The following is an 18352-nucleotide window of genomic DNA, read 5'->3' as shown; positions in this document are numbered from 1 at the left end:
GATGCCAGTCCATCGCAGGTTACTCCCCAACTAATGCCGGTACCCACTTACGTGTATGTACATATATGCTCCTGGGTGGGGAGAGGCAAGTAGAGGTGAAGTGGCCTGCCAAAGGACACAGCATGTGACCAGCACCTGGATTTGAACCCCTGACCCTCTGATCATGAGTCACGAACCATAACCACTAGGCCACCCCCCACCCCACCCCCACCCCCCCCCCCCCCACCCCCACATCATTTAAAGCAATCATGTAGTATTTTCTGGTGTGGCTGCATTCAACAGCAGTACGAAACATCCAGATATGCAACTGAGAAGCAGCACACAAAAACAGAGGAAAGTACCGTAAATCCTGACACGAAACTGGGAAACTTAGCCAAAAAATAAGGAAAGTCCAAATTTTTATAAGAATTTATGTATCGTTTTTCAATTTTTAATGGCATTCATTGTACATTTGCAAACTTGTATGAGGTGAAAATGAGGACATGACAGATGATCCGAAGAAAAGTTGCATGCCTGGTTGTCAACCATTTGTATGCTTATAGTTATCAAACTGTTACAAAAAAAAAGGAGTAATCCAAAATGGCCACCTCCGATGAAAGCCTCATATCTGCAGCTAATCCTGCTTCAAAACAGAGACAAATGGCACATGTGTGTTCAACAATTCATCCTCTTTCAATCAAATCTTACGTGATGAACCCTTTAGTCACTTTGGCGCCTGAAACCGGGGTCTGCTCATACAATGTAAGTCCGACGCCTCATTGGTCCGACGCCTCATAAGACCGACAAAATTGCATCCCCTAACCAAATAAAGGCCCATAAGTCCGATGCCTCATTGGTCCGACGCCTCATAAGTCCGACACCTCATAGCTCCGACACCTTGTATGTCTGACAAATTAAACGCCTCATTTTTATGATGTCGGACTTATGAGGCGTTGAACTTATGAGGCGTCGGACCTATGAGGTGGAATAAACACATTTTATACCTCATAAGTCCGACGCCTCATAAGTCCAAAATTTCGGACTTATGAGGCATCGGACCTATGAGGCCTCGGACTTATGATACGGCCCCCTGAAACCGCCCTGCCCATTTCTCCGCTGCCCATTTCTCGGCGTAGCGCCCGAAACCGCCCGAGCACTCCCTGGTTTTATGAATTCATCGGTGAATCAACACTAGGCAGATCTGCTAGTGGGTACAGAAAATGAGGGCAAAAATTGACAATTTACTGTGTGTTTCTCACTGATATGTCCGTGCCGTGTACACGTGTAGCGGATAGCGAGTTGTGCGTGACATCACAGGACCACATACGGCGCACTAACTGTACCCGTTTGCTTGCGAAAACTCCCTCGTGTACCCTTGTTCGTTTCCTCTTTCAGTCATCGCGCTTCTTCATAAAATGGACCATCCCAGCCAGATGCCAGAATAGACTCGGGAGATCTCCATACGTACCACAACTTTTCAGTGACGAGGAAAATCTGTATTCAATTTCATGACCTTGCATCCAAATTTCAGTACGAAAACATCTGTATGCTGAAGTTTCAGCAACTCATCATCCTCATTTTAAAGAACTTAACTTTATCACTGGAGTTGTCTGTTAAGTTCTTTACCACCCGAAAAAAAATATTTTGAGTTGTTCAGCACATGGCGTAGTCTTGCGCAGCATATGTTGTCTTTAACTGGTATGCGTTCCAAGAATGCAAACAATTTGATTCACCATAGGCAACAATAACTTTAATAATAAGTAGGGACTTTTTTCCTTTTTTTTTTATAACACACTGTTCTGCACTTGCGGAAAGAGCACAAGCCATCGTATATCAACCTAGAAATTCTATTCAACTTACCCATCCTCGTCCTGGTGATTCACGAGTGATCGTTTTATCGTGCCTTGTTTTTCTGTGAAATGGAAAGAAAGATGGTTACATCTGATTAGTCCAAGACAGTTGTAAACAGAAACTTTAATGAAGGGTCATTTGCTTTTCATACATTTTGTTCATTCCCAATAATAACACCACTCAAAATCCAAAGAAGAATGTTCAAAACGAAGCCAGCGGAAATACCACTTCAGATCCATCAAAACAAACTGGATTATTTTATAGGCCAATCACCTCATACATGTTGTAACAGCCACTTTATGTTAGTGTCTTAGTAGGGAGACCAGTAGATTTTTTTAACCCAAGGGGGGGGGGGCTTTGTTATTTATTTTTATAAATAGTAAATAAACGAGGCTTTGCCTCGCCCCGCAAAAGCGAGGAGGTGACTTCACCGCCTCACTCCCGCAAAAGTGGGGGTGTCGCCACTTTGTGTAGGTGTGTTAACACACACACCCAAGTGTGTACAAAATGTACTTGCCTGCAATCAGGGACCCCCTATTGTCCCTCTTTTGTTTGTACTAAAACTTTTTAGGAAGACCTCCCATATATTTTACACACGATCGCCAAATTGGGGACCTTCGGAAATTGGGGACCTTATTGTCCTGTTATTGTTCAACGTCCCCTATTGAATGCAGAAAAAACTCACGTACGCACACCCTTTGCGCTTTATAGTAAAGTGATGATAACAGATGACATACACTGTACATGTAATATGTAACTCTGTCCCTCAAAACCCCAAAGCTGAACCTCCTATCAATCAAATATGACAACCATCTTTTACCTAAGCCACTTTTGAATGTTCGCATCAACATGAATGTCGGTCATATTTTTCAATCTATTTTTTTCTTAACCAGCTATAGAAATATTCTGTCAATACGTCAAACAGAGTAACAAAGAGTCAGGGACAATAACGCGTGGCAGGGTTCACACGCACGCCATTTTTCAAAAAAACATGTTTGAATTTGAACAAACAAACATCACGTTTGATTAACTCTGATTCACTTTTCGGTTTTTTTGTGTGTGTGGTTTTTTTTTTAGGTTTACAGGTATTTGTCAGAAATACATGGAATGGGCATCTGAAATAGGTTGATTTATTTTTTTGTGTGGTCCCTTTTGTCTTTTGATGTCACGTAAAAATTTCGGGGGAAAATCAGATATTTCTCAAAAAGAGTGATGACGTCAACAGGGCATAAAGCTATGAGAAGGGTGTTTTTAAAGTGAAATTTGTGTATATTTGTAATGATACCTACATGTAGCCTTCCCGATTCTCCAGAATCCTCTTTGCAAAATGGAAGATTTTGACGGATTGAGGCTACATGTATATGGCAAAAGTTTGTGGCTGATTTTGGAGGATGCACTGTGTCAAAGTCTTGGGCTGGTAACCTTGTGTTGTTTATGCTCAGCTGTGCTTAAATTTAGGCCTATATTTGAAATCCTCCGCACTGCTCCAGAATGTCACTGGCTCTGCCTCAACATATTGGCAGTGATTGTCGGGGGGGATTTTGCAGGATTGAGGTGGTGGTCAACCCTCCAAGGACCACTTTCAATAAATAACGGATGATTTTACAGGATTGTGGCTGTATGCAATTTTTACATGGAGGATTTTGCAGGTTTGAGGTTGCATCCTAGCAAAAATCCAAGTTGAGATTTTTAATAACGGTAGGATACTTTTGGAATGAATTTATGCAAGTTTGTGGCTACAACTCCCCTTTAACTGCTCATCAGCTCATGGCGATCAACACGATGCATTTCATGTATTCTGAAAACCAGGTGCATGCACCTTTTTACCCAATCTCTCAGCTGTCCACGGTCAACGTGTTGACATTTGGATTCTCAGCATTATACAACCAGACCGCTGTTTACATGCACATTTGACATATCCGGTATAACAATTAGCGTGTACAGATAATCATTCCACAGTGTAATCAGACTGTTGTTTTTCAATCCCCATTTCTGTCAATGTCTAGACACAGTATTTAATTCCAAATTTATGAAGATATGTCTGCATTCTGGGTAAAATTTAATGCACAATCTGGAAATACTTCACTATTAAATTAAACAAACTTGAATATCTTGTAATCACTTTAACCCCAGCCCCTTGGGTATCTTTACTAGAAAGTATCCTGAATCCGCCAAAATCTACCAATTACAGTCACACCAAAAATGTTTGTGTTGGTGACTGCTCAAGATGGAGGTATCCTGAATCCATCAAAATCCTGCAGTACTGCTAGGCTTCCTGAATCCATCAAAATTCCTCAGTTTTCAATATGGAGGTACCAGTAACGTCCTGAATCCATCTGTACTCCCAAACAGGGGTGTGGATTTTGATGGATTCGGGGTGGTTCTTAAAGGGTTAATATTTGTCTCAGATTGCCCTATTTTGTAAGGTACAAAATGTACATGCCCCCATTACATTTCACTGTTCTTTCAAAGAATTCTAATGATTTTCTTCAGAATTATGACAATTTTTCTTTTTGCCCTTTCTTTTTCACTTCTTCCTTTTTTTCATAATAACCATTTCCCCCATGACTATTAATGAATTACTATAATTTGTTTTACAAACTTGGACATGGAGGTAGAACAAAAAAATCACAATCAGAAATCTAACCAGGATTGCCTGTTTTTGGGCCTCCAACGCAATTCAATCCATCCGCACGTACCCATATGTACGGCCCTGTGCATTCATGAAGACCTACATATTTTCCAATGTTCTGCAAGGTGCCACTCGCAGTACAGTCTGCAACATTGCATGCTAAATGAATACGTGTACCTCCATTAAAAGGCATATAAACATGTGTTCACGTACATACATATATGATCATTTGTATTTATCCCAAAGACATCCACCAAATACTTGGATTATGCCGTAAAATGATTCCGTCTGGCTTGCTGTCATTTAGAATAAATCATGAAATGTAGTGATTTCCAACGATCAGCCAATTCACTGTAATTTTTTTTTTTTTTTAAAGAGTGCTATCGGTATATTGACTGATGAAATCGTGTTTGCGATCAAAAGGCTGCACAGTTTCTCATTGTTTTCTTGAAAAGTGTAATATCCACTGAGCTGAAACTTCAACAGGTTACAAAAAAGGTAGGTTTTGAACATATCCTTCTTTGGATTTTGAGTGGCGCTTTTATTGGAAACGAACAAAATGCATGAAAAGCAAAAATAAAATTCTGTAAGAAACTGTCTGCTATAATTGTCTCAAAGCAAACTATCCAGCCAAACCTAATCACTAAGAACGTCTTCCCTAATTTTCTTTAGCCAGTTCTAATTTTCCACGAAGTAAATTGAAAAAAATCTCGCGAGCAGACTGAACGGCCTTCTCGTATAAGTACCGGTATTCAGTGGCTGGGTATGTGTGTGCGAGCAGAGCTCCCTAGATGAATTTAATCCGCTGAATTCGGCCGAGGGACGTCCTTGCATAATCCTATTACAAGCAATTAGCTGGCTTGCTAACATCTGCGGTGGAAAAAGTCTTCTACCCTAACGGTATTCAAGGGACAGGCATGGGCGTCCAGAGAACACCCACGCTTATATTGCTACAAAAGCTGTTCATATAGACAATCACACAGACTACTAACTTTTTATACATTCTGCCTGTGTGTTACATTACATGAATCTTTACTTTCTATGACTTTTAAATGCATATGTACATGTGGGTTACTTTGACATTTTGAAAACAAACTATTAAGTTTTATGTGTATGTGAACCCAGAATTACTCAAGTTCACGCAAGAAAATGTTAACGGTATTTTGACACTTCATTTGGAAAAAGTTCAAAAATATGTTATATCAAAAGATAATGTTATTGTTGTTGTTTTTGTTGCTGTCATTGTTGTTGTTGCTTCTTCTTGGCACTTTGGCAATCTATGTAATCAGAATCAGAATAATCAAGATCTTGACACCCCATCAATTATTCCTGCTTATGATTTGACTCATTTAGCTACCTCTAAATCTACAAAGACCTAGCTTTTTTTTAGTCAAATCATAAGCTGGAATTATTGACGGGGTGTCAAGATCTTGATTATTTTGATTCTAATTACATATTATGGAGCCCTCTATCCCTAAAACAAGTAAAACTATTTAATAATTTTGTGATTCTAAAACGAATTTTTCAACCCAACCCATCCAGTTGTTGGAAATATTTCTTGTCCTTTATACTTTCTTCCTCATCCGAGAAAAAATAAATATTTTCAACAGTTGTTAAGAGCTGCTGCAGGCTCACTCCAGCTGTCCTCCCCACACGAGATGGCCAGGGAAGTTTCGCCAAAAGGAATTTGGTCTCTCCGGTTTTTTTCTCTCTGTCGCTACTTCTTTCTGGTTTTTTTTTCTGGTCGTCGTTGTTCAATGCCAGGAGGACTAAGCCATCACCTGGAGATGGCACGCAGACCTGCGGACGTGTCACGCACCGGCGTGACTGCACTGTCGCTTTAAAACGTTTTGGCGGGTCGCAAGTACCGCTTCCAGCCGGGCAGATTAACCTGTGTAATTAACTCCTCTCTCTCCCCGCGGTGAGGTCGGGTTTTCCTCCCTAACTCAGGAGAAGATTTTTATCGTTTGGAAAAGGAATTTTCCTCTACTTCTTTTGCTTGTTTTTCTAGTAGGGGAGTGGTGAGATTTGTTGCTCGCTAGTGAAGAGTGCTGATTAAAGCTTGAATCTGAGCTTAGGGCCCAATGCAAAAATGATAAGTGCGCTAAAATTAGAAATGCCTTAGTACAGACAATAATTTAAAGATTTTCTTATTTCACTCAAACATTTGAAAGACAAGATGCTTTGAAATTGTACATGTAGGATGCTTTCACTCAAACTGAAGCACAAAAAACGTCACAAGTTTAAAAATTCAAATGAGAAATGGACCAAAGATGGATCTAGTACATGTAATTAAGCATACAAAATTTATGAACTTGAACTGAATCTCTCTGATAGTCATCTGTCTTTGACAGCAAGCTTCAGGGGTGTAACCATGAGTGCAGTGGACTGAATAACGGTACAGGTACATGTACATGTACGTACCGTACTTGCTTACATTCCCAACAAAGAAAATTCACTCTGTTTTGGGATGAACATTCACTCTCTCCGACTGAAAGTTAGGACAAGTGTATCTTGTCAAATTCAACCAACCAAAAATACAAAGTGACTTGCGTAAGCGTATGACTCGAGTACAGTGTCTCTGTTTGCCCTTTTCTTTTTGTTTTATCAATATGGTGTTTTTTGTAAGGCGGCAGAACGATATGCCTAAATCTCCAACAAATTAGCTCAAGTTGTCTACTGACACTCATTCAAACGGGCCGTGTTTTGTCGACCGAGAACTTGAAAAATGGACTCTCCACGGCAATTAAACTCTTGGTGAAGCACTGCATTGTGAATCACTCAAATTCAGTAATAAAGAAATGTCTGCAAATGAACGTGAAGTAAAGTGTACATTATCTATCTTGTTCAGGTCGGTCGATGCTAGTCACTATACTCTAGTACATGTAGATGTTTTTATTAGAGAATCACTGCCACGAAGCATTGAATAACAACATTGCCAAACATTGCACTCAACTGATTGGCATATAACTGACACACTGAGACCCAAAACCCCAACAAAACACCACCAGCTGTTAGCCACACAATCCCAAATAAAGACCTATTTTTTAATCCCATTTTCCATCGCTCCAGCGAGAAAGCACGATAGGGTTATTGTTATGTCAAGCGCGCCCCCAAAAAAGTTTCTTCTGTGAATAGAGTTCATGGCTCCGACTGGCTCCGCAGTGTTGAAAAACACCCAGGCAAAACGGAGCCAAAAAAGTGCAACACAATGTTCGGGTTTTGGGGAATTGCAAAGTGTAGGTCTTTGTCTGAATGTGGCTCACTTTGTGTACAAAAATACATTTTGTACATGTTTGTGTACTGTATCTGTACAAAAATGGAAAAGTATTCAGTAAACCTTAGGTACAATAAATGCTGTTATGCACTTTGTGTGAAGTTTTGGTAAACTTGCAATGTACAAATATACGTATGTATGTAAGGACTAACATACCGGTACTGCGTACGTTATGTGTACAGTACATATGCAGGACTATGTGTACAAAAATGGAAAAGTATTCAGTAAACCTAAAGTACAATAAATGCTGTTACTCACTTTGTGTGAAGTTTTGGTAAACTTACAATGTACAAATGTATGTAAATGTACATGTAGCGACTAACGTACTGCGTACACGCATTAGTGTTACAATGTACAATTTTGGGTTCTGGTACAAGCGCCATTTTGGGGCCCACATGTACATACACGTACATGTACATGTACATGTACATATATGTACACGCATGTACATGTACATGAATGTGAAGACAGTCTGAAAATAATCATGAAATCTCAAGTACATGTACATATGTACATTAAGGTGCATCGGAACCAGTACCTGAGTACCCGACAGTTGATGTCAGGAACCGGTTCCAGATTATGGGATCCGGTACCCGTAACCAACTTGACAAATTACTTAGTTACTGCTCAGACAATGAAAAAGCAAGGTATTGAATGTCATTTTGTGGGGAATTTTCAAAATGAAAACCAGGCCACATGGAGTAACAAAACATGCTTCACATTTATATATGCTCGCGAAAGTTTACACCGTAAAGCTATAACGCTGTACACACTTCTTGCTGTATAATGACACACGTACCAACGTTCATGAATTATTGAATGGAACTTTATGAGAAATCTGAATGTTTCAGCAACTTTCGAGATATGAATTTTGGGTTGGCTTTTTTAACAGGTTCACAGGTTTTTTGAATAGGTACCTGGGTACCCGTGTTTTTTTCAATCGGAAATCCGGTTCTAAGGCCAAAAAAAAAAAGTCTCCGGTTTCTGGTATGGAGCTTGCCCAAAAAGTGGTGCGGCGACGCAGGTTTTTTTTTTTTTTACCTGATTTTTTTGCTTCAAATGTCGGCTGATGACTGCAAATGGTGCCAACTAAACTTAGTGCAAATATATGGGAGTCCAGAGAGGCCACATAAAGCTTATTCTCGACCATAACCCAATCTAAAAACACGTTAAAATTGTGCAGCAGCAGGATTCCAGTCAAACCAGTGAGTTTGGCGGTTTTCAGACATCATCTTTCATTGAAAAAAAACTTTTTTATTTTGCCGACGCGCATGGCTACGGCGACGCGCGCGCATACCAGAAACCGGAGACTTTTTTGGGGGGGCCTAATACTACCCGTAAATGCACACCCCTAATCTCAAGATTACGAATGTGTATAGATACATGTAGATACTGAGAACAAAAATTACAAATTCAGCAAGTTCCATGTTCTTATTCTTAACTTTATTATCGATCTACTGAGCTCATTATTACAAAGTAATCACAAATTTCTACATCACAAAAATCCAACAGCTTTTCAAGTAAGTCTCTACTTCAGAACCAATTATTTGATGAGCGAAAACTGGAAAGCTCTCAGGGGAGAGCAACACAGGATTTGCGACCAATAAATTCTGGCTTCAGAAAATATTTCCTCGGAGAAATGACAAAATGTACGTCAACAAATTTGATAGGTTGGGGATGATGGAATTCTCTCCATGGTGGATCGGGAGGGGATCGGGAGAATTCCTGGCAATCAGGAGGCAAATGTTCATTCCTGGAATCGATTGATTCCAATTAAATGTACATGTGTATGTGTGATGGATGCGTACAGGAAGCTTGAAATTAATGTGGTTTGGAGTTCCTTTACTGAGAAATTTTTTAGAGGGAAAAATTTTCAACCTCTAGTTTTTTTCCCCCTTTCTTCCTAAAATAATTCAAACTTTTTATGTTTGTAAATTCTGTGAATATTAAACAAATTTATCTGCTTGAACTTCTAGTTCTTGGATTCCTCAAAATGTACAAAACTTGCGGAGAAGTGAATGTGAAAGAACTATTGTGATTGGCCACTACGGAGAGCAAACTAGACCACAGAGAGTCAGCTTTAAAGGCGTAAAAGATGTGATTTCACAGTATAAAAGATTTTCATATGTGTGTGAACTGTTTCCATGAAACTGAAGAAAAGCTTAAAATGAAACTAAAGGAAATGTTTTGTTAGGCCAAAAACAAAAATAGTTGTACTTCCGGTTACCCTATCTACCCTTTTTTTGACAGCCCCTACCCAATTTTTTTTTAGGGGGGGGGGGGGGGGGGGGGGAATGAGGAAAAGGAGGGGAAATGAGGGGAAAAAACACGAAAATCTTAAATTGCTACCTTTTACACCTCCATATGGTCGTACATGTACACAAAAAATTGCCAAAAAAAGTTTTTCCTACCGGTACCTACTTAAAGTTACCCTATTTTCAAATGCCATATAAATTATCGGAAGCAGAGCTATTTTTTTTTACCTTAATGGTTTGAATATGTACCATTCACATGGTGTAGCAAAATGGGTCTCTGAGGTTTTCTAAGCGGAATTTGACAGCGTGTCAAATTTTGCTTCAGAATGTACATACATGTACCGCACAATGGCAAAGTGAAATTATTTTGTGATTTTAAAGGGAATGTACATCATTGGCTGTTGCTGTTATTTTCAGAAATGAACTTTTTGAGGGGTTAGTATAATAGATCAAATATTGTTAAACTGACATGTTTGAAATTTTGTGTTCGAAAATGCTGGAAAAATCAAGACAAACAAAAATTTTCAAGTAGTCTGGTTCCCGGACTCCACTAAAGATAAAATGGATACATTTATAGACGCCAGAAAATTGTAAGGTAAGGGGATCCTGTCTAGCTGGCCTGCACCTGTTCATGAACATGTAACCAATAGCAAACAAAATTTGGACTGAAAGAAAGGGTAAATTTGGAGCAGAAGTCGAAAAATAGTTAGGTTTTTCCAACGATGGTCGGCCGACCAGCGTTGGAAATGTGTACAAAAATACAATTTTCTTGAAAATGACTTCACACCAGGTGCCATAATTTTACAGGTTGCTTAATACTGTCATTTACCAACATCCTAGTAAGGTATTTCGTAAAAACTTGGTAGTTTTATTTTTCGATGTTTGCAAATGTTGTTTATTCCCTTTAACAATAAAAACATGCAATCAATCACATTTTGTACTAAGGACTTAATGGTTATTTTATTTTTGTAAATTCTTGCACTAACTGATCATAATGCTTGGCAGATTTACACACTGTACATAATTACTAAATTAGCAAAGATTAGTCAAGATCTAGTCACAAGACTAAAGACAGAAACTGCTACTAAGCACAGTTTTGAAGCCCTTACTAAGCATGAAACTGAAAACTAGCCAGCAGGACAAGAACTCAGCGCTCAGCTATTTGGGCTCCCAGTCCAAACATTCATGTCATTACTAAATTAGCAAAGATTAGTCAAGATCTAGTCACAAGACTAAAGACAGAAACTGCTACCGGTACTAAGTACAATTTGAAGCCCTTACTAAGCATGAAACTGAAAACTAGCCAGCAGGACAAGAACTCAGCGCTCAGCTATTTGGGCTCCCACTCCAAACATTCATGTCATTACTAAATTAGCAAAGATTAGTCAAGATCTAGTCACAAGACTAAAGACAGAAACTGCTACCAGTACTAAGTACAATTTGAAGCCCTTACTAAGCATGAAACTGAAAACTAGCCAGCAGGACAAGAACTCAGTGCTCAGCTATTTGGGCTCCCAGTCCAAACATTCATGTCATTACTAAATTAGCAAAGATTAGTCAAGATCTAGTCACGAGACTAAAGACAGAAACTGCTACCGGTACTAAGTACAATTTGAAGCCCTTACTAAGCATGAAATTGAAAACTAGCCAGCAGGACAAGAACTCAGCGCTCAGCTATTTGGGCTCCCAGTCCAAACATTCATGTCATTACTAAATTAGCAAAGATTAGTCAAGATCTAGTCACAAGACTAAAGACAGAAACTGCTACCGGTACTAAGTACAATTTGAAGCCCTTACTAAGCATGAAATTGAAAACTAGCCAGCAGGACAAGAACTCAGCGCTCAGCTATTTGGGCTCCCAGTCCAAACATTCATGTCATTACTAAATTAGCAAAGATTAGTCAAGATCTAGTCACAAGACTAAAGACAGAAACTGCTACCGGTACTAAGTACAATTTGAAGCCCTTACTAAGCATGAAACTGAAAACTAGCCAGCAGGACAAGAGCTCAGCGCTCAGCTATTTGGGCTCCCTGTCCAAACATTCATGTTGTCCGTGTCAGGCCAGAGATGAAACGGGGAATCAGATCTGACAGCGGCCGACCCCGGCATGGCCTGATGTTGTCACAAGTCGACACATTAGGGGGTACTCGATGAAATGCCAGCGCTTAATCACAACAAATGCATTCCTGGATGCAGGGAGAAGACTGTACTTTTCTCCCTTACACAGCGCTCCAGGCAAACTCTTGATTATGTTTTACTTTTGGGTAGCTCCATGGTCGAACATACAGTTTGGACACAATCAGCAGAGTGCATCAATCAAATTAAAGAGTTCCAATTATAAAGTGGATTTTAATTATGATGAAACGTATCAGTTAATCACAATGATTTAACCCTCCGTTTGTTTGATCAGTCACAGACAGTCAAAAGTTCAATCCTGTTCCCTGCCATGCCTTTTACACAGGCTAGTCACCAACAGTCAAGACCATACATGTATTTCTTTTAGGCACTGTGACAGTCAAATTCCATCAACAGACAAAAGCAGGTGACTGGTAGGCTTATCAATCTCCTACAGTCAAAGCATATGGTTTTGTAAAAATCACAGCCAGTCAATCCTGCTTTATGAGTATGCAGGGAGCACTCAACTGTTAAAAACAGTCACTTGATTTTATTTTGACTGCTGGGCCGGCCTTGTTAAAATTGCCAGCCAGAGAGGGAGGGTTTTAATTTTAAAAAAAAAATCATCCAACTTTTTTAGCTGTAGTAGAAAAAAGAAGTCGGCTCTAAACACTGTGTCGGATGTACTCAAACAAATTGATTATTTAGTTTTTATTATTTTTTCAGTTCAAAGTAGCAGCTGAACTGTTGAACATTGTTAGAAATAAAGTCTGCCTAGTTCTGTCTCACTTTGCAAGAATGCCTCACATTTAGGGAATTTGGTACGCTGCATACAATGTACAGGATTTTTTCCCCAGTCGAGGTTCTTTAGTTGTTGTCCAACTGAAGAAGGAGATTAACCCAACTCTTGCACTTTACTCTCTCCGAAAAACCAGTCGCTGATTTAATTCTCATGATCCGCAAATGCAATACACCACATCATTAATTTAATAAAAATCGGCGGAACGGATTAGCATTATATCAAGTCACCCTTGTAAGTTGTATAGTAGGTTCCGTTGCCAGTGCAGACCGGTGTACGGGTGCAGCATGCACAGCATTATCCGCACGGCATGGTGCCGGGGCTAAACTCTGCATCAACTCCTGACTCAGGTTAACTTCAAATTTAAGGTTCAGTCTCAGGGCTGTAAATTCCTTGAATCGGTCTCCGACTGAGCTCAGAGTCCTGAGAACAACTGTCTCATTTGGATTATTGACTAGAATGTATAGGCCTAATTGTGCTTCTCACAGTCACAGCAACGATGTATGGCGTAAACAACAAGCACTGTACATGTAACATGTACAACGTACATGTACATGTTCATAACATGTACATGTACGGTACCACACACAGTACATAATGGAGTTCTTCGCTAACTGTAACTTTCAAATCAGCAATCGTCAATGCATCATATTATGGTACATACACTGATCAATCTGAACTTATTCAGTTGCAGCTTGCATGAGACTTTTTGTAGCTCTTCACTGAATATTAAATTCAAGCAAACTTGAATCCTCGATCCTGATTGGTCGATCCATGGCAACAAACTGCGCTAGTTTACCTAATATCGCACTTTGTGTAATGAGCTATTCAACGATGCGAGCGCCATTCCAGCTACGCCAGTAAAAAGACAGCTAAACGGTTTGTGTGTGTTCCATCGTTACTATGTGTCAAGTTTGCTTGAAATTTGAAGATAAATTTGTTATCCCACTCGCGCTCATACATGTATAACAAGGAAAATATCATTGATGTCCTGCAGTGGCAGTTATCTTCTATTCATACAACGCGACCAATCCACAGTTTCCATCTGCTAGCCTTCACTTCATCACTGATCCTCTTTAATTTGGTTCTGTGGAATGTTTCTTCGTTTGACACGACATACATGTAACGCCATTCTTTTGAGGCATTTGAATTGAAATGTGTCCAGTTTCTTTTTGTCACTTTCATTGATCTTCCATGTTTCGCAACCTAACACTACTGATTACGAGTGCGTTGAACAGTCTTTATTTGGTTTTCAATGAGGCCTACTTGTTTGAATTCCAAACTTGTTTCAGTTTCATCTGGAGTGCGTCTGTGTCCCACATACATTGTACATTTGCACCACTCGGTCTTCAGCCTCATGGCATATGGTACACAGACACACTACATGTACATTATTCCGCGTTCCACTCGCGCTCACGGGATAACTAATATTATCTGTAGGACTTTTATCTTTTAAACATTAAGCAGGATATATTATTCTTTTATTAAAAGTAGAACCAAGAAATTGATTGCCGAGGGTTTCAAACCCCAAACCTCGGACCTCTGAATTACCATAATGGCAAATTACCATTCTGGCAGTTTAAACTCTTTCCAAGTAGTCCTTATAACCCTTACTGCCCTGAATCCTTCAAAATCCTCTTTGCCTTAAAAGTGGATTAATTTGGAGGATTGAGGTTACATGGCAAAAAAGCGTTACTGATTTCGTAGGATGCACTTTGTCAAGGTCTTGGGCCAGATCTTGTGTTGTTTTTGTTCAGCCATGCATTCATTGTAAATATAGGCCTGGATTATGTTTGAAATCCTCTGTACTGCTCCAGGATGTCACTGGCCAAGCCCCAACATATTGACAGTCACTGCCGCAGGATTTTGCAGGATTCAGGCAGTGGTCTCCCCTCCATGGACCATATTCAAGAAATAATGGAGGAATGTGCAGGATTGAGGCTATGCTATTTTTCCATGAAGCCATTTGGAGGATTTTGCAGGAATGAGGCTACATCCTAGCAAAAAGGCCAAGGGAGTTAGGGTTTTAATAACAAATTACCACTGGATTAAGTCATGTCTATGGGAACAATATGCTTATAAGTGCGTCTATTTTGTTGTGGAGGGTTCAACAGAATACAACCCAGTACATCTCAGCTGGCTGGAAAAACAGGAACCTGAACCTGTTTGCACAGGCGAAACTGATCCAATAGTGCAAGAAAAAAAGAGATAACTTTCAACACTTGATTTGCCCAGGAAGTCTAGAACAAGCAAGCCCTTGGCAATCGCCGGTCAGTTAGCTACGGTCGAATAAACACAATCTCCCATCGCCATCTGCTTATTTATGGCAGCGCGTTCTCCAATTGTATCACATCGTTTGCCGCTTGACGTGGGCTGATTGAAACGGATCCTGACTCAGAGGAAACCGACCGAGAAGGTGTCGGGAAAACTGAAATTTTGATATTTTGAGTTGAACTGGCTGCTTGTTTTTCCAATTATAATTGTTACGCTTGGTGAAGTTGGCTGCCTCTTGGAGCAAATGACCGGGCCTACGTGTGGGTACCAGAGAGTCAGTGTCACCATTGTAGTAGGCAAAGATCGCAACGCGCACCGCACAGTAGGTTTTAGGCCAGCCTTCAAAGCTCTGATGGATGGCAAAAATTGAGAGAAAAACGCAGAGCCAACACCCAATGCTAGGTCGGCACAAGGAAAGAACATTCATCCTGGTGCGTCTTTTCCCATCATAATATATTATCTCAATACTCAATGAAGGTCATTCACTGCAAAAATGTTGAAAAGACACGAATCTGGGACTGAGAAACATTTGCAATTTTGTTAGGAAATTGAAAATGTAACCGACTCTCCATTAGAAGTGGTGTCTGGATACATTCTTTCCCAGCACAATTTTATGGAAGCCCTACATACGTGTACATAGCACAGATAGTGACCATTATGCCATTTGATAAAGAATTTGTGGTTATTTTACATGAAAATAAGCCCTACTGCGCACAACATAATTACTAATAAATGCTTGCCAACTGCAATGGTGGCCGATCAAGGGGAAATGTGGGATGGCCACATTGACCACTGACGTGAATACTACTATCGAGGGATTAAAAGATACTATAAAAGGCTTTTATTTTATCTTCACTTGACTGAAATGTTCAAAACTTAGCAGTGGCTTTTATAATTTACAGAGAGAAAAATAAACTGTATGACATCAGTATATTTCTGACGGTTCATCATAATTATTTGTTGGGAAAAAAAATAAATAAGTGGATGTTTCAAGTCAGATTTGTTCAATGAGTGAATTTTTAGTTGGTGTAGGAATTTGACAATGCATTGGTTTGGCAAGTTCATTTTACCCAGCAATTTTGTCTGTGTTTTGTTTATTTTTGGATACACCAGGCATTGTTGAAAGATGTACATTATAATGTATGTGCACTAAGCATGTAGACTATCTGGTACCCCGGTACATATGAACACATAAAAACGTGTGTATTATTATTATTACACTCACACGTGTTATGTATTATCGCACTCCTGTGTGTACATAAAATGTTTCGTGTTCCTTGTTAACTCACGGGAGCCAGACAGAAGACTGATATAATCTTTGTATCTGGCACCACAGACAAATAAACTGCCTTGCAGAAAATGAATTGCGTAGCAGAGAGCTTACTTAATACTTGGCAGAATTTGGCTTGGCAAACCTTACCAGACATTTTCAAAAATATGGTTTTTTTTAACTGGTTGTCAAAAAATTGAGTTTTCTCAAAAAAAATTCTGCATGATGGTTTAGAAGTTGATACTGCATTGGACAGCCATCTCAAAATCGGCAGTTATAACATTTCGATGACTAAAGCAAACACAAACTTTGCCCGGTTAATCCCAGTACAAACAGTCTATCAGCATCAATGATCCTTTAACTATTTCTCTATCTGTTGATTCAAACTCCTACTTCCTGATTTGAATTCATTACTTTTATGGCAAAGAATAAATGTAGACCTTAATTAATGTGTGAAACAAATCCAACAGTACACCATTAAATATAAACTCAAGAATATAAGTGTTTGAGCAAATTGTACAAAATTCTTTCCGAAAACGGTTTTCTGTTAAAACTGAAGAAACTAAAAAAAGAGGAATGCGGAAAACACAGCCACATAAATGACATGTATGAACATTTTTACACCGGTAATACGCTACTCACTTTGTTTCGCCTTAACTTTGGCGACAATCCGCTGAACCTGCGCAATATCCTCTTCCTTCACGGCTTTCAGTAACTCCATATCTTTTCCCATGTCTCCACCCTAACCAATCGGTGAAATTCCAGGCAAAATCATGATGAGGAATAATCCTAGCCGCGGCTCCGTACTTTCTAAATTACAAAGAGAATTAATCCAAAGGCTTGTTTCTCGTGGGAACGGTTCTCAACATTTTAGCACTTTCAGTTCTGCAAAAAAAGCTCACACTTTGGTTTTAACAAAACCCCATGTTTACAGTACGGAGTCATTCATGCGTGTGTATTTGAATGGCGCGCACTCCACCTGTGCACAGTCAATGCACACTACCACTCCACAAACGGTAAAAGCTATGCGGTGGCCACTGTACCTATGCGGTTTGCGGTGAGCAACTTTTCCCAAGTTACAAAAATCCGACCGAAAACAGGTCCCAAACGGCACAGAAACGACAAGAAATCCTTACACGTGATCGGTATAAATCCTCGAATGATGCACACGAAGTTACCAGCAATTACCCGGTAGTTTCCGTCAGTGGAGACGATCCGTTCAATGTCCGAGAACCCACTTCGCGGTATCACTAAACAGAAATGACTTTACGTCATCAAGGATAACACTCAGTACAGAACCATGTACCAGAAAGAAAAAAAATGAACCCACTAAAATTGAAGTGCGCCCTCTTGCGGTAAAACCGTTTAGGCTAGGTGTATGCAGGCGCTTGACACCAATTACAACCGCCCCCCCCCCCCCCCCCAAGTACCTAACTCTACAATCTGATTAAAAATCACTGGAAATTAACATTTAAACTATCTATTACTTTCTATCCATTTCTGTCTTTTTTTCTGGGGGGGGGGGAGGAAGGGGGTGGGGGAGGAGGCGGATTGGGGTCGCCTGTAGGGAGCAACAACTTTTATTTGATGGTACCCCTAAAGTAAAAGTACTATAAAAATAGTCCTTTGGCCGACCACCATTTTGAAAAGTGATTTCATCAAAATTTCACTCAAAAATGACTTGCATATTAATAAATTAAAGGAACAATCAAATGGCCAAATTATTTAGTTTTTTTTCCCCAATACATCCTTCTTCTGAACTCTGTTTGCTATTTAATCCAGATTTAATTCACATAGTACACAATATAGACAAACTTGCCAATTATTATATTATAAAAATTTATTTCAACTGAATTATTTTGTTTCTTTAATAAAAGAAAAAAAGTTGTTTTCAACTAA

At 39.5% G+C, this 18352-nt stretch overlaps 1 protein-coding gene across 2 annotated transcripts in view; it reads right to left on the bottom strand.

Moving 5' to 3' along the window:
- LOC119734866 (caskin-2-like) overlaps positions 1 to 17732 on the bottom strand; it is a 73234-nt gene extending 55502 nt beyond the window's left edge. The window contains exons 1-3 of one of the 2 annotated variants that reach the window (XM_038208467.1): positions 17590 to 17732; positions 17096 to 17263; positions 1840 to 1891 (exon numbers count right to left, since the gene is read on the bottom strand). In XM_038208467.1, the coding sequence (XP_038064395.1) occupies positions 1840 to 1891; positions 17096 to 17186 (143 nt within the window). In that variant the 5' untranslated portion in view covers positions 17187 to 17263; positions 17590 to 17732. Of the gene's footprint in view, positions 1 to 1839; positions 1892 to 17095 lie in introns of both variants that reach the window. The other variant, XM_038208466.1, reaches the window with a different exon arrangement.
- Positions 17733 to 18352: the final 620 nt, after the last annotated feature.

This window comes from Patiria miniata, unplaced genomic scaffold, assembly GCF_015706575.1.
Source record: "Patiria miniata isolate m_02_andy unplaced genomic scaffold, ASM1570657v1 HiC_scaffold_28, whole genome shotgun sequence".
Lineage (NCBI taxonomy): Eukaryota > Metazoa > Echinodermata > Asteroidea > Valvatida > Asterinidae > Patiria > Patiria miniata.
Note: the sequence above shows the minus strand (reverse complement) of the source record. Positions and strands in the feature narration are given on the sequence as shown.